The sequence below is a fragment of the Schistocerca americana genome, chromosome 3, assembly GCF_021461395.2.
Source record: "Schistocerca americana isolate TAMUIC-IGC-003095 chromosome 3, iqSchAmer2.1, whole genome shotgun sequence".
Lineage (NCBI taxonomy): Eukaryota > Metazoa > Arthropoda > Insecta > Orthoptera > Acrididae > Schistocerca > Schistocerca americana.
In genome coordinates this window covers 939,608,089-939,633,752 of record NC_060121.1, presented here as the reverse complement: position 1 = coordinate 939,633,752, position 25,664 = coordinate 939,608,089, and the positions used below count along the sequence as shown (strand labels likewise).

Genomic DNA, 25,664 nt, shown 5'->3' with positions numbered 1-25,664 from the left:
GGGAGACACTTTAGCACACGCCCTACAGTCCTGATCTCTCCCCAAGCGATTATCATGTCTTCTTTCCTTTAAAAAAAGCCTGGAAGACCCGTCGATTCCCTTCGGACGAGAATGTGCATCAAGCATTATGGACTTCTTCACGAAGCAGGACATGGCGTTTTACCAAACGGTTATCTTCGACCTGGTGCGTCCGTGGAATGATTGCCTCAATGCTCACGGCGATTTTGCCTGACTCGCATACCGAACTACACGGCCTTAGAACGAAAACATTTTGATCGCATCCTTAAATCTTTTATCATTTTCTTTTCTATTCTTGTACATTGAAACACGTATGTAACGCAGCAGCGATGGCGAGGCATTGTAGCATCTGTGACCAGAGAGTATGCGCTTGACCGCGCGAGTGTTGCGAGCGGTTCTCAGTCAGTAGTAGTCTTTGCGAGTTAGTTGTCGCTATGCAGAGTAGCAGTCAGTCAGTCGTTGCGAGTCTGTAGCTCTGTCTAGTTGAGAGCAGTACTCAGTCTGTAGTCGTCATGCAGAGCGGTCGGTCAGTAGTAGCAGCCCAGTGCGGTTGTGTGATGTAGGCGGTCGGCAACAATGGTCAAGATGAGGAATAAGGTATACTGTTAATTAATATAATCATTAGATAATGAAAAATTTTATTTATTGTAATTATTCTCCAACAAGTCTCCCAATAATAATTTTTTTATTTCAAAAGCATTTTCTCAAAAATTTAATTTTTTATTGAACTCAAGATTTCGTTGCACTTCCCATTTCATTCCACTTCTTTTGAAGAAAAATTCCACTAAAATCACAAAAAAAGACAATATTATTATTTGCAATGCAGTTCCTCCAAGCGGTGCGCAACAACAAGAGCAGATATGTGACATCCATTTATTCTGAGGTAAGACTTTAATTCTGATTGTTTTACACAGGGCCAAAGACCGATATTTCGGTTTAATTGAATTTTCTTGTCACTGAATGGACTTTAATTTTTTGAAGGATTTATGTTTGAGTCAGATTGCGAATTTCACATTTTTGTTGCCATTGTCAGTACATTTGATTGTGGGCAGGTTACGCATAGAGCAATGTCCATTAGCATTTCTAATTAGTATCGTCTTTTCTTTTAAAATTTTTGTGAGGAGGTTACACTTGGCTCCCATTTCTATTAAGTATTGCTACATATTTTCTCTTTTAAAAATTGCGGTGGGGAGGTTACACTTGGCGACACCCAGTCCAGGATCGTATTTCGTTGAGAGTCTTTTGAGCAACAGTTAGATATCTGCTCTTGTTTGCTTAGATATAATTAGGATTTAGCGCAACGCTTTTAATAATATTGTGACTTTCTCTCTACAGGTCAACGGCAATTTGTTGCTTTGTTGTATTTGTGTGTTGCTTTTGCATTGTGTTGATTTGTTTTGTGAAAAATTTTGACTATTGTAAAAATGCCGCGAAAGACTGTGAATAGTGTATCGCGAAGTATTGTGAATGAAATTACCGACTTAAACAACGTGACCGATAGTAATTGTGATACGCAACGTAATGATGACAATCCTGCGTTCACTAACAATCAGTGCATTCCAACCACTAATGATGACTTTTACCTTAATGATGAACAAACGAACTCAATTGTCTCGTGTGTTAACTTGACGACAATTGATGACGCGGAACGGTCTATAGTAATGAGCGCTGCCGAGCTTAACACAGCCGATTTAGAAAATCCAAGTAATGTACAGACAAATTTGTCTAATGAAAATGAACAGGATACACAAAGTAGGACAGATTCATTTAATTCCGAAATAATGTCTGACAGTGTACATCCGACTGGTAATCCTTTTTGTAAGTTGCAAAATGACCAAATGGTCACACAAAGCGGGACAATTGCAAATACACCGTCAAATAGTACAGAGAATGGAGTAGATAATGTTACATTGGGTCAAATTATGGCAATATTGCTACAAAATAATGAGCAGATCAAACAACAGAGTGAAAATTTCAAACAACTTAGGGAAGATAATAAACAACAGAGTGAAAATTTCAAACAACTTAGGGAAGATAACAAACAAGATAACGAAAATCTCAAACAACAACTCAATGAACAGGTCAAACAACTTAGGGAAGATAACATACACTTAAATGAAAAACTTGACAATAATGACGAAAATTTCAAACAACTTAGTGAACAAATTACAGCCGTTGCCGCGCAGTGCCATGACACTAAGGAACAGTTGCGCGTGGAAATTGAGGCTTGTTCACAAAAAAATAGCGAAGAAATAAAGTCGGTTGCGCAAGAATTAAGGGAAATGCAAACAGCCGCGACAGATACACTCAGAGACGAAATTAGCGGAGTCGCCAAACAGTGCTCTGAAAAAGCTACACAATTACGGGACGAGTTTAGAGCAATGACGGTAGAACTTTCGCGCACTATGGACGCAAAGATAGACGCGAAATTCGAACAGCAGTACACTCAGATTAACGAGCGCTTTAGTCAGCACATACAGAACAGTAATACGCGTTTCCGCAGATTTATTCAAGATCAAAACAAAGTAAAACGACAAGTCATGGAAACAATCACTGCACAGAGACAGGAGGACAAACGTAAAATATTCGCGAAAGCGAAGACGTATGTAGACAATAATATTACTACAGTGTCCGACAAAATTAATACCATAGAACAATTGAACGCGGAATTACAGGATGAAATTTCTGATCTTAAAGCAAAAACAGATACACACACAGTAAATATTCAAACAGTGACAGATAGATTCGAACAACTAGATCTAACACAGGATTGCGATGTCATCAAAGCTGATGTTAAAAAACTGAGCGAAACTACGCGCAAGTTGCAAAAACAGATTAATGCGTCTGATTCTAAAACCGATGATCAGGTTAAAATACTGACTGAAAAATGTGATGAATTGGCCAGTCGTATTGATGTTATCGAAAATACTAATGACAATAAATCAGACGATACTGCACCGGTTTCTTTTATCCAAACACCTGAATTTCAAAATTTACAGCTGACAATTAATGAGATCAATTCATCTAACAACACGTTACGTAGGAAGTTGTCAAATTTACAACAAGAAGTAACAGAGATGAAAAACTTTTCAGTTAATAACATACCACAACAGACGCCACTTTATGAACATGTGTCAGAGTCACGCAGCGTGTATAATGTGAGTAATTTACAGCAACTACGCGACTTAAAATCCGAAAAGCCACGCGACTTAAAATCTGAAAAGCTACGCAACTTGAAATCCGAAATGACACAGACGAACAGATTCACACACAAACCTGAACGTGTTATCAAACTGAGTGACGAGAACGTAGATTTCGAGCAATTTGCATTTGTAAGCAAATGTAAAGAATTTAATAATGACAGAACACAGATACACGATTTGCACTGTATACGACAATTTATCTTTGTACTTTCACCGCTATTGCGTGTAATGCAGAAACTAGCTTTGAACCAGATGCGACAATTTATTTTTGTATTTACAACAGCATTGCCTGTAATGAAGAAATTTGAATTAGCACGAATACAACAATTTGCCTTTGAAATTTTACCGCTATTGCCTGTAACACAAAAGCTAAAATTTATTTGCAGTGCGTAAAAGACCTCAGGGGATTCATTACGCTTTAATGAATATGTGCCGTAGCGAGCATAGGGCCCCGAGCTGTAGTAGTGCTGTTTCATCTTTAGTTTTCTGCACTGCTGCCTTTTCTTCTACTATCCTTTATATCTATCAAAACTGCTCTTTAACTATTGCTCTACCTAGTGTTAAGAAACGAGTAATGAAAACCCGATGTGACAATCTTTTACCGAATGTGACAATTTTCAGTAGGCACTCCAGTACCGCCGTAATTTTAATTACAGATAAAATCGTAATCATCAGTATGTATAAAATTTTGAGCAGTCGGAACCATATTTTTGTAACAATAGATGTTTTTCACCACAATAGCATGAAAGTCAGCCGCTTAGCATACCTAACCAACAATGCAGTCTACAAGGTCAACCAAACTTTAATGTTTCGCCGCGTGCACGTATAGTCCCAGATCCAACAAGTAGTAACGCATGGCAGCAAAGAAATAACTACGTACAGACAACACACTATTTCAACTCGCATCGCTATGCGCCGTATAGAAATTACTATCATGACAGACGTAAAAATGATGAGCACAATTTTCAGCGTACATTTAATAACAGTCGATCTTTTCAGCAGCAACAACATCAGCAACAACACATTATCATGAATGATCCAGACAATAGGTGTCATCCATAGCGTAACACGTCAGTATGAAATAACAGAACAGTTCATACAGTGGATATGCCACAACATTCTCCCGTAAATAATAACACGTACGATAGAATTTAACCAGATACAGCACAGATTGCATACTACAGTAACGCAAACATTACTTTTGACACGCAGAATTTTGTTCACGAGAATGTTATTTGAAACATGCTTTATTGAATGCTCTACTTTTATCGCACCCAGATCTCACCAGAAATTTTTCCATTGCCACTGACAGCTCTAACACCGCTTTAGGTGTACATATTTTTCAGGAAATTGAAGAAGATGGTTCTACAGTTATTAAAAACATCGCATTTGCAAGCCGCATTTTGTCACCTGCTGAGCGAAATTATTCTGTTACAGAACTTGAAACATTATGTGTTGTATGGGCTTTCACGAGATTTAGGCATTTTCTTTATGGCAGACACACCACCGTTTACACTGACCATAGAGCCATACAATTTTTGCTTTCAGCCAAATTCACTCACGATAGATTAAGCAGATGGAAACTTTATTTACAAGAATTTAATTTTACAATAGTTCACATTCCCGGCACACAAAATGTTATAGCAGACGCACTATCGCGTTCTCTCGGCAACAATCAGCAAGACGTAGCAACCAACTTCTGCAAAGCAAATTTCAGTGTCATGTACATTCAGCAGGTTGCATTTGAAAATTTTATTTCATCGTCATTACAGGACATAGCACAAGAACAAAATAAGGACAATGTGTGGAAAGAAATTAAACACCTTTGGCAAGATAGGAAAAATGTTACGATTAGGAACCACTACACTGTACGCAATGACATTCTGTTTCGCCGCTCTCATCCTGACAGCAACATTTGGTTATTATGCATTCCTGACGAACTGGTTAACAAACTAATTTGGTACACTCATTTAAGTTACGCACATTACGGAGCACGAAAATGTTTTCTTATACTGAGACAGAACTGTTATTTTACCAACATGGAAAAACGTATACGACGAGTTTTAGCGTCTTGTAAAATTTGCCAGAAAGCTAAATCAGACACCACTTCACATATTCCTCCTTTATATCCCATTATACCTGTGAAATTAAGACACTTGGCCGCAGTAGATATTTTTGGTCCGATTCCGAGAACTAACAGAGGTTTTTGCTACATTTTTGTCGCTGTTGAGCTCACTTCAAAATTTGTTACTTTCACTCCGTTACGCAAAGCTACTGCTAAAACTGTTTCGAAAGCATTTGTAAAACATTTTCTATTTCATGTAGGGCATGTAATGAAAGTAATTTCTGATAATGGATCTCAATTTCGTAGTAGTGTATGGACACGCATGTTACGAGCTAGAAACATTTCTCCGATCTATATATCCAAGTACCACGCTTCTTCGAACCCTTGTGAAAGATTAATGAAGGAAATTGGTAAGCTGTGCAGAATATACTGCCACAAAAGACATATTGATTGGGATACACACATACTCTCATTCCAAGATGTAATTAATTCCATTCCAAATGAATCCACTATGCTATCTCCGACTGTTATACTGAAAAACGTTGAACCACCGAACAAAATTAAAGAATTAATAGAATTCCCCAAAAATCGTCGCCTACGACACCACGAAATAATTGACATTGCGCTGAACAACATCAAACGTGCCGCAGAGCGCCGGAGAAGACAGCAAAAACAGGTTTGTACACGCCGCGACTTTCACGTTGGACAGAAGATATTAGTACGTACACACTATTTATCCAGCAAATTAAAAGGTAAGTGCAGTAAATTTGAACTTCTATACGCAGGTCCGTATCGGATTCGCAGCATCCCTCACCCCAATGTTGTACACGTCGAAACTTTGAGAACCAGAAAATCGAAAGGCAATCACCATATCTCAAACATTAAACCGTTTATTGAGTGAAACCACTGTATGATTCAACACACTATGATGCCATTTACTAATGCAATTAATTCACCTGACTACTTATTGATGATTATCGTATTTTTTTTCTTGGCAAGTGCCCGGCAAGGTAAGGTTAGCAGGTCGCTCTTCTTGTCGTTACACATCAGACCGTGCATATTTTTCCAGATGAATTTACACATTTATGACTATTTCTGCAATTAGATTTATGTGACTACTTATTGATGATTATCGTATTTTTTTTCTTGGCAAGTGCCCGGCAAGGTAAGGTTAGCAGGTCGCTTTTCTTGTCGTTACACATCAGACCGTGCACATTTTCCATTTTTTTGTGTATATGACTGTACTCCAGTTTTGTTTGTATGCACTATGAAATAGTTAAGATATAACACACACCAGTCGACTTTGACATTTTTTTTTTGCCTTATGACATCTCAACATCGTGACTGTTTCACATTTTTTTTGCTACTGCATTGTATTATTCTGTGTACATTTTTTCGCATCCGAACACTGTCAATGTCTTGGACATATTACGTTTTCTGTCATGTTATGCTGTATGGTTAATTGTGTCACCATAAACCAGTCATTATTTAGTGGGTATAGGATTTAAATGCAAGACATTAATCTTTGTTCATCAATTTCAGAAAGGAATGATGATTCTAAGAAATAAATTTAACATAAATGGGAATTTCACCTACGGAATAAACGAAAGGAGATGCAATAACTTTATGAGGAAGAGTAAATGGATCAGGATTAACAAACATTAACAAGAATATACTATACTCATCGAAGAATAGCAGTCTTAACTAATTTTTTCTTTCAGAATACAAGGTGATTGATGCAGGCTGTCAGAGAGAACTACACATCTTAGTTTTAGTGATGAAATATGCTAGAGATAAGGAATAGTTATGTAATGAGTAATGAAGTGATTTTTTGCAGATGATAGTGAATACTGATGAATAATGACGAAGGATATGGTATTATGAATAATGAAGTTTTTCTTTACAGGTGATGATAATGGTGAAGTTATGATGATATGGATAATGAAGTTTTTTTTTCTTTATGCCACGTAGTTATTTAAGTATTTGTTGCGGTTTGCTTTGACAGCAGGTGTTACATTGCATAGTAGGATGACGGAAAGTTTTGGAAAGGACAGCTATGGAACACATTTTATACACATTTCACTACTTGTTAATTCGAAGTTCACTACTTTTCAGCATAGTGTGCGTTTCTTCTTTCAGGTCAATAATCCGTTTTTGTATTTTTTCCAGGAGAAGTTTTTCATGACACTTACTAAACCTGTTACTTATTATACCTGTTCTAGTACTTGCATTTTTATATTTTTTACCCATTTGTGTTTATCATTTATAAATGTGATCACATGTACTGCCTTGTTACATAATCTTGCTACAGCTGACTCATGACGAATGACGTTACCTATCCTCATTTGCAGCAATAGGTCAAAAGCAAAAAGTATTATGCCTCAGCAATTAATTATCGATCCCAACGCAATGCATTGGTACCAAAAAAATGTATTACCAGTCCCACATAATGTCACTAGTTTATGATAATTCTGAATAATACTGATCAACTCTGAATAGCACGTCACTCGAGTAATGACCTCTTAATGAGACTATATTCAAAATAATGCTTTGTCACTAGCTAATAACTGCCACTGTTTATTGTAATGCCTGTGATTACTAATGATTTGACTGTAATTAACTGATTTTTAATAATGACTTTGTAATGATCTGAATAATACTGAATGATGAACTATGTTTTATTCTATTCAATACTTGATGGCCACTGAGTGCCAATAATTAATGTCAATCAACGAAATTGTTATTAATTATGCCATTAATTAACTCTTGTTTTCAATGTTCATACTTTGTAATTGGAAATAAATGTGACTGTTTCATAATGCTTTGTAATTAGGAAAAGACTAATGATTCTTAATAGATTGGAATGACACATAATTAATTAACTATGGTACTGTTTAATAATGCTTTGTAATTAATTAAAGCTACAAATGATTAATTAATTAACTGTAATTAGACAAATGATTAATTAACGACAAATGATTAATTAACTGTAATTATACAAATGATTAATTAACTGTAATTAGACAAATGATTAATTAATGACAAATGATTAATTAACTGTAATTAGGAAAAGGCTAATGATTCTTAATTATACACTGTAACTGGAAAAGAATGCGATTATTTCATAATATTTTGTAACCAGAAAAAGAAGGCTACTGATTCTATGTAAAACAATTAATGAACATTTTTCTGTAATACTACATACTTGGTACAGAAATGTTCAATAACTGGGCTATGAATGCCACGAACTATCAATGAAGACTGTAATTGTCAATATTATGTGACTTGATGTCCTTCACCTCATAAGCTGACTACCCTGAATTACTGCAATGTCCATTTGTCCTGTTTATCCCAGTGATCATGGAGCACTATATTTGGTTTTGCACTAATTCTACGTTGGTGTGCCTTGTAAGAGTGTGGTGTTGACACGACATGCTGTCCACCACCATGAGCGATGAAGACATTATTATGGTCCCACTGTTTGGTGTACCTAATGTACTGCCAAAATGAAAACATGGAACATTACTACGACAGTTCAGTGTCTTGGCTACACTGATAAATTCTGATGGGAAAAGAACTTCAAGTTGTGTCACTTGGTGTTGTACTACTGTGGAAAGATATGGACTTTCAGAGCAGCTGTGTGCAATCTAAAGTGCTACAACCATGATGCAATCCTTCCCTTTCCTATCCTGATTCTTGTCACATAAAGAAAAAATTTTTTTTGGTAACATCATTTATGTTCATAGGTTATACATTTTTCGATTCGCTAAACTCCAGTGTGAGTACACTTATGTCACTGGTCGACATGATGTTTGCCATTATGTTTATTTGTTGTGAAAATACTAAAGACATTTTTCAGTGCATGTGCACTTTGGACATGAATTTTTTTTGCCATTATGTTTATTTGTTGTGAAAATGCTAAAGACATTTTTCAGTGCATGTACACTTGTCAACATAATATTTTTTGCCAGTCTGTTTATTTGTTCTGCATATGCTAAAGAATTTTTTCAGTGCCTGTGCACTTTATCTGTCAAAAAGTTTGTATATACTTTTCTGATTTGCTACTATGTTTTGTACTCACATTTTGTCTTTGTCTGATATATTTTGTACTTAGTGCGTGTGCACAACATTTAAATGTTCTGTAAGTTGTAGGATTTTGTTAATTAAAGAAAAATTTTGCCGCGCTTGGCAAGTCCAAATGACTCACCATCGCTGCCAAATTTTTGCCCCCCGAGTGGAGGGTTATGAAACACGTATGTAACGCAGCAGCGATGGCGAGGCATTGTAGCATCTGTGACCAGAGAGTATGCGCTTGACCGCGCGAGTGTTGCGAGCGGTTCTCAGTCAGTAGTAGTCTTTGCGAGTTAGTTGTCGCTATGCAGAGTAGCAGTCAGTCAGTCGTTGCGAGTCTGTAGCTCTGTCTAGTTGAGAGCAGTACTCAGTCTGTAGTCGTCATGCAGAGCGGTCGGTCAGTAGTAGCAGCCCAGTGCGGTTGTGTGATGTAGGCGGTCGGCAACAATGGTCAAGATGAGGAATAAGGTATACTGTTAATTAATATAATCATTAGATAATGAAAAATTTTATTTATTGTAATTATTCTCCAACAAGTCTCCCAATAATAATTTTTTTATTTCAAAAGCATTTTCTCAAAAATTTAATTTTTTATTGAACTCAAGATTTCGTTGCACTTCCCATTTCATTCCACTTCTTTTGAAGAAAAATTCCACTAAAATCACAAAAAAAGACAATATTATTATTTGCAATGCAGTTCCTCCAAGCGGTGCGCAACAACAAGAGCAGATATGTGACATCCATTTATTCTGAGGTAAGACTTTAATTCTGATTGTTTTACACAGGGCCAAAGACCGATATTTCGGTTTAATTGAATTTTCTTGTCACTGAATGGACTTTAATTTTTTGAAGGATTTATGTTTGAGTCAGATTGCGAATTTCACATTTTTGTTGCCATTGTCAGTACATTTGATTGTGGGCAGGTTACGCATAGAGCAATGTCCATTAGCATTTCTAATTAGTATCGTCTTTTCTTTTAAAATTTTTGTGAGGAGGTTACACTTGGCTCCCATTTCTATTAAGTATTGCTACATATTTTCTCTTTTAAAAATTGCGGTGGGGAGGTTACAACATATGGTCTCAACTTCTCCCATGAAATCAAGAGGCAGCTCTCAGCGTTATTGTCCCATCGACTGTGTTCAGAGTTCAGGTTAATCTAGAGTGGTGGTTTTGACGTAGAAGGTTTCTATTTGCGTTGAACAGCCAATTCATGATGTTTTTCTCGTATTACTAACCAGTGTAGAAACCACTAAAGCCAAGAATACAGGAAGTATTCACATGTATCTAAATGTAATTTGGTTGACAGAAAAACAAAATGTGGTACTCTCAAAAATAAAAACTATACTCTCACATTTGAACAGATACCTATTATAAATTGGTAGTATAGCGTTCGATTAATAATAAAAACAGTGTTCAATAGTTCTGAGTTACATCTTTGTTGTGCATCCGTGAGCATACAGTCCATCGTGGAATTGGTGACTAGTAATACTGACCCATTCAAGGGGAATGGCCACATTCTCTCAGTGAACACGGAATGAGAAAAAGCTTTTCACTTGAACATTACATTAACCATTGTAGAGAGATGAATTGGCTTCATTTCCAATATGGTTAAACGTGTTTTAGTGATAAATCCCAAATTTTTAAATGAAGTTGTAAAGCTTCCTTGTGGCATACACCTTCTCTTCTGCAGTAGTTTAGAACCTTGCGTTGTAGCGTGTTGTTTCGGTTTTGTAATTTTAAGTGTCCTTTTCAAATTTTCTTACAGCCATATGTGAATTATGTAGCGACTCGCGCCATTACCATATTGATTTGGCTAACATGGACCCATGCAATATTACGAGGGTGGTTTGAAAAGTTCTCGGAATCACCACGAGAGGTCAGCGCTAGCGCAACTAATTGTCCACGTGTTATTCATTGGACTGTTGCCTGTTAATACGTGCCACGTCAGTGCTCTTGGAATAGAGCTGTGACGTTGATGTGTCTGTGTTGTTGATCCCGCATAGTAATTTGCAAAGATGGAAAAAATCGAGATTCGGGCAGTGATTAAGTACTTCGTGAAGATAGGTATGAAAGCAAAGGACATTCGTGCCGATTTCCAAAATACACTGGGGGACTCCGCTTCTTCGCATTCAACTGTTGCCAAGTGGACAAATGAATTTAAATTTGGTCGGGAGTGCTTAGATGATGATCCGCGCAGTGGTCGGCCAAGATGTGCCACTACTCCAGAAATCATTGCAAACGTGCCCAAAATGGTAATGGAGGATCGCCGATTGAAAAGTGCGTGAAATTGCTCACGCTTGCCAGATGTCATCTGAAAGGGTACATCATATTTTAACTGAAAAATTAGAAATGAAAAAATTATCTGCAAGGTGGTTGCCGCGACTTTTGACGCACGTCCGCACACATGTGCCATCACCACGGCAAAATTACACGAACTAAAGTATTAATTGTTGCCACATCAGCCTTATTCCCAAAACTGAAAATTTTTCTTGGTGGACGAAGATTCACTTCAGACGAAGAATTGATAGCTGGAGTTGACAACTATTTTGCAGACCTGTAGGGAACTCATTTTCGAGATGGGATCAAGGCACTGGATCATCATTGGGCAAAATGAGTTAATCTACAAGGAGACTACATTGAAATATTTAAAAAAGTTTCAGTGATGTACGTAATTTTTTTCTATTCCTTTCCGAGAACTTTTCAGACCACCCTCGTATAAAAAATAAACAGAAGAAGCCTTGAAAGCAAGAGACGAAAATGGAGGCAGCCTTCCGAACCATACGAAATATTTACAACAAAGAGCGCTTTTCCATAAACATCAAAATTCATCATCAGAACGTCATCTGTTGTAAAATCAGATTGTCTATACGCTTCCTGTTTATTACTTTTGAGAGATGTTTGCTGGGATAATTAGAGAGGAAAGAGAGAAAGTTCTCACACAACATGCCGGGTCAGGTTATAAAAATGGTATCTAAGTAAGACAATCGAGTAGAAAATATATTCTAGAGTAGAAAACATTACAGACGCAAAGTACAAACGCAGAACAGGGTTTTCTAGGTACGTCAGAAGTATGAATGATTCCAGATAGACGAAATGCATCTTCATCACCTTTGTCTCGAAATCGGAAACAAGAATACTCGAGCAAGAATGCTCCATCATGCTAAAGGAAATAGGCATACAACCAGAAGCCGCACTTAACTCTGACATCTTCAGAACAGCTGTTGGGACGTTTGAGACTTTCCGCGACGAGAAAGGAACAGATGCTACGAAATGGTCAGATGAACACCGTGGAAGTCACAGTGTATTAATGAAAAAATCTGACTTTTAAAAAAACTGAGAATAACTGTCATAATGGTTGTAAGTGTATCATGGCCCTTGGATGCCAGATTAATTACACGACAAAAAATTTTTAAAATAAAAATGCAGAGGCAAACGTCAGATCAGCTACAAAAGATTGCATTGCTTTCTTTACATATAGAGCCCAAATAAGGGAGGTAGTCAAAAAGTTGTAATTATCATCTCGAAAAATGTAAAATTACGTAATTACCTTTTTATTTATTTTCAGTTAGCTGTCTGCACTCGTGCCGTGCTTGAAATCCTCGGACCACAGTACCACAGTATGCCGCTAGAGGAACTCAAGCAAAATATCGGTGCTCATTGCTGTAGTGGAGTACCGTGCAGTTATTCTACCGTGCAGTTATTCGCTTGCTGCATTTGAAGGGGAACAACGCTGCTACAGTCCGTGCTGAGTTGTTTGGAAGTGTCCAGCAACAATGCTCCATCATGCGGCACAGTGGTTAGATTGAGTATATCAGCGATTCCCAACCTTTCTGAGGCCATTAACCGTGAATGTAATTACATATTATCCAATGACCGTCCCCCTCCCTCTCTCTAGCGTCGACAACACAGCGCAGAAGTAAACTTTACAATAAAAAAAAAATTTCTTTGAACGGTTATTTTCTTAAATTACGAAAGATAAATTATTTTTATTGTTAACAAGTGTGTTATTAAACCTTCTTTATAGAATGATGAAGCAATTCTCAGTATATGCTGCCTACACTTTCTCAGTAAAGAAAAGTAACTATCCACATTGAGGTCAGACACTTGTTATAAAAAGTGCTTCCAATGCACCAATCCTCTGCCTAGCGACACTTGCTTCATCAACACCCTGCATCCCCATATAAAATTAACCAAGCTAAAATGTGTGCGCTATACTTATTGTTTGTAAATCACTCGATTGCCTGACTTCTCACTTCTGAACTGGCAGAAAATGGACGACTTATGCCTGCCAATGGTTAGTGTTTAATCACTTACACATAATAATAATAATACTGTGTATACCTTACAGCAGTTTATCAGCCATTGAGTAATTACTGTTGCGTTGTGCTGCCAATCAATTCGTTAATCTGTTGCGAAGTGAATACTGAAGCAATTTCTGCTCCACTGTGGGAACTACAAACAACTTGAAGAAAGCATTTTCATGAGATATGAGATATTGACATATTTAAGCGTACTCTGAGACAAAAAAGAGATGCACTACGAAGACGTAGATGTGATGTAGATGTACAGGTACATAAATTACTGCAGTTTCAGAAAAATTGGATGATTTATTCAAGACAAAGAGCTTTGCAAATTGAGCAAGTTAATAAAGCGTCGGTCCAACTCAGATTCTTACGTGAGTTACACATGATGGCAGCCAGTCAAGGAATATTTTAGGGAATTGGTTTAAAAAATTTATTGCAAAGCCCCGGCCAAATCTTTGTAAGTCTACTCCCAGAGCACTTACGCTGTGCCTACGTGAGACAAGCTGCCTGTCTTTCAAAACCGAGGTACTTCTGTCCAGTTAAAGCTGTTGGCAAGAGACGCCTTGAGCCCTCTGCTGAAACTGCTAGCGAATTCACCCCATTGGTTTTAGCCAATAGCGCGCGTGGGATACAGGTCACGTGTGTGGACGCTGGAGTGATCTGCGGAGTGGAACACAGTTGCCTCTCTCCCTTGTAATCCAGACCTCGAGCGGAACAGACGTCTTCTTGGAAGGCAGAGCCTCTGGCTCTCTTTTGATGACCGGCCTCCAACGTAAGTTAACATGAACCGCTTCCCCTTCCGTTGCCCATTTCAATTAATTGTTCGACCTCCTAGACTGGCCTAAACCTGGCAACTTCCGACCCTACATCTACATCTACATTGATACTCCGCAAGCCACCCAACGGTGTGTGGCGGAGGGCACTTTACGTGCCACTGTCATTACCTCCCTTTTCTGTTCCAGTCGCGTATGGTTCGCGGGAAGAACGACTGTCTGAAAGCCTCCGTGCGCGCTCGAATCTCTCTAATTTTACATTCGTCACCTCCTCGGGAGGTATAAGTAGGGGGAAGCAACATATTCGATACCTCATCCAGAAACGCACCCTCTCGAAACCTGGCGAGCAAGCTACACCGCGATGCAGAGCGCCTCTCTTGCAGAGTCTGCCACTTGAGTTTATTAAACATCTCCGTAACGCTTTCACGGTTACCAAATAACCCTGTGACGAAACGCGCCGCTCTTCTTTGGATCTTCTCTATCTCCTCCGTCAGACCGATCTGGTACGGATCCCACACTGATGAGCAATACTCAAGTATAGATCGAACGAGTGTTTTGTAAGCCACCTCCTTTGTTGATGGACTACATTTTCTAAGGACTCTCCCAATGAATCTCAGCCTGGTACCCGCCTTACCAACAATTAATTTTATATGATCATTCCACTTCAAATCGTTCCGCACGCATACTCCCAGATATTTTACAGAAGTAGCTGCTACCAGTGTTTGTTCCGCTATCATATAATCATACAATAAAGGATCCTTCTTTCTATGTATTCGCAATACATTACATTTGTCTATGTTAAGGGACAGTTGCCACTCCCTGCACCAAGTGCCTATCCACTGCAGATCTTCCTGCATTTCGCTACAATTTTCTAATGCTGCAACTTCTCTGTATACTACAGCATCATCCGCGAAAAGCCGCATGGAACTTCCGACACTATATACTAAGTCAAACTGCGAGCCCCTTATACACCGTACATTGAAATACATCTTCTTTATTGTACCTAATATCCTGTTTTGTCATTTAACGGCAGCCCTGGATGCCCACTCTCTAATCCTGAGCCCTCGACATCCTGCACCGTGTCGTCACGAGGCCTATGTAACAACCTTCACTCCCCCTTCTCCCTGCCCACGTACACATCAACATTGGCGTCAGATGTGGGGTTCGTTCCCACTGTTCGGTCCATAGGGTGGCCGTTTTCTTTTCGGTCATGTTCGACGTTGTGTGGTCGGTCAACATTGGCCGCTGTTTTCCCGCTACGAGCCGAGCCTGGGTGCTGCAGAGCGCCGGGCGCGAAGCCGCGCCACGCCCTGCGTTCGCACATACCAGGCCCCCGGGGCAAAGTCCACCTCGCGCCTCTCGCAGCCCGCCGCATCAACACGCGAGTCTCAAAGTGGTTCTGTCCGGTTCTGGGCAACGTGACTGATCTGCTGCAACTAGCCGCCAGGCAGAAGGCACTGACGAACTTCAAGTGAAAAATAAAAATCAAATTTTTATACTAATAAATCCATTCAGTAACGGCCCCCACTGTACAAAGTAGTTATTGATTGATAGAGTAGTTGGACGTCTTCCTGAGGGACTTCATCCCAAATTCTGTCCAATTGGCGCTTCAGACCGTCAAAACCCGGAGCTAGTTCGATGGCTCTGTCCATAATACTCCAAATGTTATGAACTGGGGAGTGATACGGCCATCTTGCTGGCCAGTGCATGGTTTGGGGAACACCAAGACAAGCGGTAGAAACACTAAACATGTCCAGGAAGATGTTCTCATGGTGAAATGAAAGTCCAGGATGGCTTGCAATTACGGGGAGTAGAATTTCGTCGACGTACCGCTGTGATATAAGGGATGACAACCAAAGCGGTCCTGCTATGAAATGAAATGGCACTGCAGTCCATCACTACTGTTCATTGGACCCTATGGCAGGGGTAAAATACAGGGAGCGAAAGGCTATTTACAATTTGTACAGAAACCAGATGGCAGTTATAAGAGTCGAGGGACATGAAAGGGAAGCAGTGGTTGGGAAGGGAGTGAGACAGGGTTGTAGCCTCTCCCCGATGTTATTCAATCTGTATATTGAGTAAGCAGTAACGGAAACAAAAGAAAAATTCGGAGTAGGTATTAAAATCCATGGAGAAGAAATAAAAGCTTTGAGGTTCGCCGATGACATTGTAATTCTGTCAGAGACAGCAAAGGACTTGGAAGAGCAGTTGAACGGAATGGACAGTGTCTTGAAAGGAGGATATAAAATGAACATCAACAAAAGCAAAACGAGGATAATGGAATGTAGTCGAATTAAGTCGGGTGATGCTGCGGGAATTAGATTAGAAAATGAGACACTTAAAGTAGTAAAGGAGTTTTGCTATTTGGGTAGCAAAATAACTGATGATGGTCGAAGTAGAGAGGATACAAAATGTAGACTGGCAATGGCAAGGAAAGCGTTCCTGTAGAAGAGATATATGTTAAAATCGAGTATTGATTTAAGTGTCAGGAAGTCGTTTCTGAAAGTATTTGTATGGAGTGTAGCCATGTATGGAAGTGAAACATGGACGATAAATAGTTTAGACAAGAAGAGAATAGAAGCTTTCGAAATGTGGTGCTACAGAAGAATGCTGAAGATTAGATGGGTAGATCACATAACTAATGAGGAGGTATTGAATAGAATTGGGGAGAAGAGGAGTTTGTGGCACAACTTGACTAGAACAAGGGATCGGTTGGTAGGACATGTTCTGAGGCATCAAGGGATCACCAATTTAGTACTGGAGGGCAGCGTGGAGGGTAAAAATCTTAGAGGGAGACCAAGAGATGAATACACTAAGCAGATTCAGAACGATGTAGGCTGCAGTAGGTACGGGGAGATGAAGAGTCTTGCACAGCATAGAGTAGCATGGAGAGCTGCATCAAACCAATCTCAGGACTGAAGACCACAACAACAACAACATGGCAGGCGACATTCTTGTTGGTATCCCAGTGCATTATTAGCTTGCTCAATTTGTGAAGCTCTTTGTCTTGAATAAATCATCCAATTTTTCTGAAATTTCCATCATTTGTTTTTCTGTACATGTACAGTCGTGGACAAAACGAGCGAGACCCCTCGCCTTTTCGTTATGCTGAACAGCACAGCTTTAAAGTCTGCTACGCAGCATAACAGGCAAGGCGACGAAGTGCTACCAACATACTATGCACAGACGTGAAATTGAAAAACCATTCGAACTTTGTCAGACTGTTTTCAATCACGTGTTAAATACAAGACGTAGCCGGCCCTTGTGACAAAGCGGTTCTAGGCGCATCAGTCACGATCCGCGCGGCTGCATCAGTCGCAGGTTGGAATCCTACTTCGGGCATGGATGTGTGTGATGTTCTTAGGTTAGGTAGGTTTAAGTAGTACTAGGTCTAGGGGACTAATGACCTCAGCAGTTCGGTCACATAGTTCTTAGAGCCATTTCCTGACCTTTCGCGTAAATTTTCTTTACATAAACGGCCGCATCTTTAGATAACGTTGACATAGAAGCTCAATTTTTTGCACCACCATGGGACCGTATACGGCAGAAAGTGCGATACATTTACGCTTATCATGTCTGCCTGTACTCGAGGTAAAAGGATTTTAAGGATTGGGTAGACAGACAGACGGTCAAGAAAGTGAGACTAGTAGGATTCCAGTTTTACCGATTTAGGTGACGAAATCCTAACAACCAAAATAGCTACGAAAGTTACTGAAGATGAGGTCCGCATAAATAATTCTCCATACTCTTTATTCGAAATGTTCTAGTTGCAGTCGATACATCAGCATATTAATCATAGCTATGCTTTCGATCCAAATCATGTTTACAAGAATGCAAATAAAATCCATTTGCCTACACACGTGGTAATTCAGATCCCACTTCGGCTAATGAACGTTTCCTGGCTGTGGCGAGTCTAATGGAGAATCCGAAACATTGTAGAATACGCTTGGCAGCTATGTCGCCGTTTATTTCCTGGGGTGGTGCAGAATTATCCTACTAAATTTACTCGCTAATAACAATATCTTGTTATTTCGATAAACATCCCGAATGATTGTCACATAATCGGTGCCATAAAGGTAGACAATTTCTTTTTTCAGTCCAGAAAGCTCTATTCAACAGAAACTGTAGATCACTTTGCCATTTTCGTTGCGAAATTGCCGGTTTATTCATGTCTGGGGTAATAATAGAGGGCTGTTAGCCTGGGTTGTCTGCTAGCGTAGTGAAAGGTGTTTGCTAATGCAAGGGAGGTGCGGTTTGTTTTCGGTTCTAATGTCGATGGAGCCAGACAGACTATCAGTAAAGCAATTTCAAGAAATTCTCGCTCCCCCAATACGTTTTATTGCTACCTTTATTCTGTACCAGCGCCCTGTGAATATCAATATGAAACTCTTGTAGAATTTCGTACCTGTTACTGCCTACTTTTTCCGCGTATGTCAATAACTGAATTGACTTAAGTGTGGCACTGAATGATTTTTAACTGAATTTCGTTATGAGTCTTCCCGCATTGCTAAATTTGCACACCTTCATGGTAGGTCAGCAACGGTAATCCAGTATGACTGGTCTGAACGTTGACACAGACCGTTTCGCGGCCGAATGCGCATAATATTTTGCTAATTCGCAACGATATGGGGTAAAATAGTTCAAATGGCTCTGAGCACTATGGGACTCAACATCAGAGGTCATCAGTCCCCTAGAACTTAAACCTAACTAACCTAAGAACATCACACACATCCATGCCCGATGCAGGATTCGAAACTGCGACCGTAGCAGTCGCGCGGTTCCGGACTGAAGCGCCTAGAACCGCTTGGCAACCGCGGCTGGCGATATGGAGTACTTTGTATTACTAAAACAGTTATGTTATCTCTAGAAGCTGAAATTCAATTTTATTAGTACAGTTCATACTAATTAGCGTTTCTTCTTTCATTCATATCTTTATATTTACATGTTATGTTTAACAGACTAATCAGCATTCATATAGTCTTACACATGATTGAAAACAGTCTGACGAAGTTCGGATGGTTTTCAATTTCTCGCCTGTGCATAGTATGTTGGTAGCACTTCGTCGCCTTGCCTGTTATGCTGTGTAGCAAACTTTAAAGCTGTGCGGATCAGCATAACGAAAAGGCGAGGGGTCTCGCTCGTTTTGTCCACGACTGTACATCACATCTACGTCTTCGTAGTGATCTTCTTTTTTTTTTTGTCTTAGAGTGCGATTAAATATCTCAGTATGTCATATCCCATGAAAATGTCATGTCTTTGCTGATCATCTGGGTTCAGTTCGAAGCAGGACTCGTCACTGAAGACAATTCTACTCCAGTCAATGAGATTCCAGGCCGAAGATGTGTCTGGAGACGCCCTCAAAAGCGGTGGTATACTGCCACTTCCGACCTAGATAAACAAACTTTTGAATGATATCCCCGTTTGTCATCTGACACAGTAGTTTAGAACTTTTTTTGTAAGTTCATTTCTATTCACCCCATTGCTTCTAATCATCCCACTTTATGGCATTTTCGGAGCGGAACATTTCCTGAACAGTACAAATGCAGACTTCCACACCACTGTCTTTGACAAGTCATCCATCATTGGCAAAAATGTGTCACAGTGAAGGATGAGTGTGTAGCGAACAACTAACACCATCATCACGTTTTACGCTCAAGGTTTCATATTTTTCGAGGTGATAATTAATAACTGTGACTAGCATAATGTTCTACTGGTCTTGTATGCTACCGCTTCTGTTTTGCCATTTTCTGCTGTTGGGTGAGCCTGTGAGCCGAACGTATAGCCGGCCGCGGTGGTCTCGCGGTTCTAGGCGCGCAGTCCGGAACCGCGCGACTGCTACGGTCGCAGGTTCGAATCCTGCCTCGGGCATGGATGTGTGTGATGTCCTTAGGTTAGTTAGGTTTAAGTAGTTCTAAGTTCTAGGGGACTGATGACCACAGCTGTTAAGTCCCATAGTGCTCAGAGCCAGCCGAACGTATAAGTGAAAAATTTTGCACAACGGATTTTATAACGCTAATTTGTCCCCCTGACACTTATACGCTCTCCAGAAGGGTAAGCTTATCCTTTGCGCTATATGTGACATCAACTAGTCGCATGCAAATCTGGTTGGTTTCTAACCATATCCTCAGTATATGCTAGAATGTTCAGATGTGCTGACCTACAAACATTGCCGCCACCAGGTGGCTGCAAACATGAAATACACAAATAAGGAGATAATAAATGACAAAAGAAAGTACTAGCTATGAAATGATACACTCAGTAGTGTTAAACTCTTTACTCTTCTGCAATTTACTCTATATAAGATTACACAGTACGAGGAACATTTTAGTTCTGCCTATTCACATTTGGTAATCGCTCTGTCTGGCACTGTCCTGTCATAGGAATACCGACATCAGCTATAGCAATTGCAATTATATTTAGAACTACACTCGCCACTAGCAACGTGAAGCCTCAGCATAGAACGAAAAAGACACGTGATCAGCAATTTACTTTACTTCCCTAACCGTCGTTGCAAATGCACGACCACTACAGTGATCTAACGCTTATCGCTGCAAAGGTGCTCGCCTCAGCGAGATAACATAAATTCTACCTCACCAAAAGCTTCCGTAGGCACATCCACGGCTGCCGTGGAACACCAAACGATCCTCAGGCTCTCGCTACAAGCACTCTGTCCCAGTAACGAGGTTGCACACCTCGCCAGGACCAACCTCTCTCCTCGACGCCCCAGGAACAAGTGTTTCACAGTCGCTACGCTTTTTCGTAGCTCCTGTTCTTTTTTCTTCCCCCCCCCCCCCCCCCCCTTTAATGTGCTTGGCCAATCATGTTGCTGGAAGGCGTTCGTTTCCGAGCGCCGACCAATCTCAGTTTTGCAGCCAACCGAAGCTTCTAGAAGCTTCGAGACTGTTTCAGAAGCTTCCGCTCCGGCCGTTGGTAAAGCCACCAACACGCCGCCACGTGTTTTGTGAGCGAGCCCCTGTGTATTCTCCTTGACCTCGGCGACGTGGCTCCGCTAAGCCGTGGTCCACCCGCCTGGGGTTTCCAGGAGCTTACGGGAGCTGTCGTCTCACTCACCACAAGACTACACAGAAACTCCAGATATTCGCAGAACCCGTTTATTCTGAATCTGGGGAACTACGACCACAACCATAGATGGAAACATAAAAGACCAAAAGACATACTTGTAAGGACCTAACATCTATGGCCAAGCATACGCAATCATAACGGTACAGGTGAGCCCCTGTTAATCAGACTCCATTACTGGATATCCAGCTGGAATACACTGCCGAATAACTGGCACCACGCAGGGAAGCCGTACCGTACACTGCATGCAGACATGCTCCACATATCACCCACACAGTGAGATGATCTATGGCCGATCTCCCACTACTGTATAACGATCTTGATTGTTCCAGGAATGTAGCGGCTGCAGCAACTGGGATACATCGCCATCGCTTGCCACGGTAATGATGCATGATACCCGTACTAACAAATCCAACCTTGCATGAACTATCGCAGCTAGTAAGCCACTACTGCTCTTACTACCCATCCCACTGTCGCAGAGGTTTTTTTCCCACGGCACGAGCCTTGGCACTTCTTTCCCTCTGCTCTTCAAATCGCTACCCTCATTCGCGTTTCGTCCACTATCTATCACCTGATGGACCGTGTTAATGCGTAGTCTTAACCAGACGCACGGATAACATCACAACCCAGCATCCTGTGATCCACTTACTAGATAACTAACATGTGTACGGAGGTGACAGTAGAACTTTTGGTTTGGTCACCACATTGGTGTGGGCGTGGAGGGGCCCCATCTCTATGTAAAAGCTCTCAGGCCTGCCTGGCCCGCTTGTGTCTTTCCCATTCCCCTTTCAGCCTCCCGTCTCTGTCCGCTTCACTATCGCCCAACATGCAGATATTCTGCTACAAATTAAGATCCCTAGCCGATGTCAGTATCGTTTATGGTCTCCTGTCTTGAAGTTTACACTATTAAAGGGTCTTCTTTCCGGAGTGGTAGTTGTAACGTGGCTCAAAATGATGCCACCTTACAAAATGATGCCACCTTACAGTATCAATAAACAAAGCTGAACATGTAACAGACATTGTCCAACCTCGCAGCCACGTCATGTGATGGTGGTTCATTGGCGTTCCTAGTACGTGCGACTTTTTGTACAGATACTCTATGTTACCCTCTTTTGTTGCAGGAGACGCTGCGGCTGTTCCCAACGGCGCCTGCCGCACCATACCTGGTGACTGAGGACACCCCCCTGGCAGGAGGTCGGTATGCGGCGCCGCGTGGCAGCACCGTGATGGTCGCCTACTACCTGTTGCACCGCCAACCCCAGCTGTTTCCAGACCCGCACAAGTTCGACCCCAGTCGTTTCCTGGAGGGTGGCAGCGCGGCAAACAGGAAACCTTACAGCTACGTGCCGTTTGGTGTCGGCCCTCGCAAATGCGTGGGAGGCCGGTATGCAACTTTGCAAATTAAAACTGTACTGTCAACGGTGCTGCGGCGTTATCGTATACTGCCTGGATCCAGCAGAAAGGATCTAGAAGAGAGTGTATTTTCCATAGCACTCTTTCCACTCACTGGCTATAGAGTTACTTTTGTCCCACGAGACAACATACCTTCGAGTTCTCCGTGAAATATTTCTGCAGTGGGAAATTAAATGTCAGCAATCTTTCTACAAAGCTTTAGCTGTTACTGGGGTATTTTTGCTGAGAATTCCCGTTACAATAATGACAAGTGAAGTTAGTTAATTCCATATTCCAAGGATTATATCGTCTTTGAAGAAACAGTATCATGTAAATGACTTTTCCGGATTTCAGTCGGTTGATCTATTTCATATTGTTACTGCGGGACTAACAAATTTTCAAACACGTGCAATGAAAGTGAAGCTGAAAGTCAAATGAGGTAAAAAGAGACGTTTACTCCACATAAATGAAAATGAATAGAACAATTCTGGAGGGGAGAAGCTCCATAAGGCTGTTCATAGGTATTGCTGTCGTCTATAGGGAGATGGATACGCTGGAAGACTGTAGCGAAAAGCAGGACGGCCTGCACACAGAGTATCTAACATGGTGGAGTGATTGGTAGCTGTCAATCACTCTCAGAAAAGAATCTCCACTTTCATACGCTGCTATCAATGAGTTCCGATTTCTTTCTTGATTGAAACACTGTCTTGTGACGTGCTGTATATTCTCATCAATCGAAAGCTTCACCAGAGGTCTACTTTTCAACTCCAAGAGAAATATAACTATAAAAGGTGCTGTCATTTATGCGCTTCTGAATTCGTGTGGCAAATTGGTAGAGTCAGTTACAAGGTGTTTTTTCTTCAACGACGATATTCAGAATAAATGTTATGATATGAAACATCTTACTTGACCAAAAGATAGCACATAGAATTTAAAAAAATATGTGGATACATGCTGGTCATATACAGGTTTATATCTGACTACACATTTCTATTGAAGAAGAAGTTTTTAAAGAAAAACAACTTTACATTTGAAAATACCGCTTCTGCCTGTGAGACATTTTATTTCCGTAGGTAGATTGTCCATGTTTTATAATTAAGTATTTTTTAAAGTTAGATTCGCTAGAGGGAAGTGTATATAAGTTTTCCTTTTACTATTTGTGAATATCTCTATTACTCTCAAGCTGCAATGGACTGATAAAATCAATTTTCAAAAGTGAATAAATCTGCTATAATTCTCTGGTTAATATTCTTAATTGCGAAATAGATCGTTAGACGCTACGTGTAGGTAAACCCCATAAATAATTCTAATTACTATCTTTTATGCAATGAACACTTTTTAAGTGAGCAATTGCTCCACAATGCTATCGTGTACGACATTAGTGAATTAAAATTTGCAGTAGCATCTGAATCATAACGTTTGAGTCTGCTACATAATCGTTCCTGAGCCGTAAATTTACTTTCAAAATCTTTTCTTAAAGAATTTACTTTATTTACTAGCGATTCGTCAAGAACATTATCACATTTAATCGCACTACGTGAGCGTGGAAGCAGTTGCCAGGAAGCAACTGATGGAAAATGAAATTACTTTTAACAAATGTAAATTTTATTCCTAAAAGCTTTTTCAAAACAGATATAAAATTATAAGCAAAAAAGCACCCTCGAAATACCAAGTTACAATTTCATTTAGAGGCCGAAAGGACAATATTAACAGTATGAGCCTTCGGGCTGAGAAGCTTGCCTGCTCCCTTTCAACACGGCCGTAGTCATGGCCGCTCACAACAACCTCTGAAAGAGTACACTGGAGCAAATCTGCAACACACCAGATTACTTTAAACTAAAAAAATTTTTTGACAACTCACAGAAACACATAAACTATGCACCCCGTAAGAGGGATGGAAATGGTACAACACTCAAATTATTTGCCACCGAAAGTGCAATTTGTCTTTTTTTTTTTTTTTTTGTAAGGACTCTTACAGTGCAAGGGTGGCAACCTTATAACCTAAAATGACTATTTAAATAAAACCCATAAACTGCAGACTTACATAAAATGTACAACATGCTCTACATTACACATATACCACCTCGCAAGATGATAGGCAAGATAAAAACATATTTCAAGAATTCGGCCTTTAAGCAATAAGTTCGTTAACGCCGAATCCGAGAAACATGACAGAGGCAGCTATTAACGTATGGCAGATTGACAGGGGGAGGGGGGGGGGAGTTACTAAACAACCAAAACCGCAGATTGCTCTAAACCTCCCCAATTCCACAAGGGAATTCGGCCGTTACACTTCAAGCAATAAATTCGTTAAAACGGAATCCGACAAGCATGACAGAGGCAGCTATTGACGTATGGCAGATTGACAGGGAGATTACCGAACAACCCGAACCTCAGGTTGCTCTAACTCGCCCCTACTCCACAAGGGAAAAACGGACCACCCAATTCATAATAAATAACCACCATCCCGCGGGTGGGCAAACGCAGAAGAATGGTGGGACGACCCCAAAACAAAGCGGCTGGTGACCTCACCAAGAAAACAAGTGGAATTTAACAAGTAAATGAAACAACATATCTCCAGTCACTTCTAATAAACTGCGATTTCTGGCGAAGACCTGGTGCAGCACCCCCAACGCTCTCCCTTAACCGTCCGCTGCCAGCCGCTTCAACGGACGCAGGAAGGCGCGCCGATCTCCCGCCTCACGGCGTCGCAGCTCGCCCCGGCCAGCCCGATGTCGTGGTTCCGCTCCTGTTGCTC

The 25,664-nt window shown here is 40.4% G+C and overlaps 1 protein-coding gene across 1 annotated transcript in view; it reads left to right on the top strand.

The window, feature by feature from the left end:
* Positions 1–24,718, top strand: part of LOC124606853 (cytochrome P450 4C1-like) — a 340,759-nt gene extending 316,041 nt beyond the window's left edge. Inside the window, exon 6 of the mRNA XM_047138932.1 lies at positions 22,636–24,718. Coding sequence (XP_046994888.1) covers positions 22,636–23,076 — 441 coding nt within the window. The 3' untranslated portion in view covers positions 23,077–24,718. The remainder of the gene's footprint in view (positions 1–22,635) is intronic.
* The last annotated feature ends 946 nt before the right edge of the window (positions 24,719–25,664 follow it).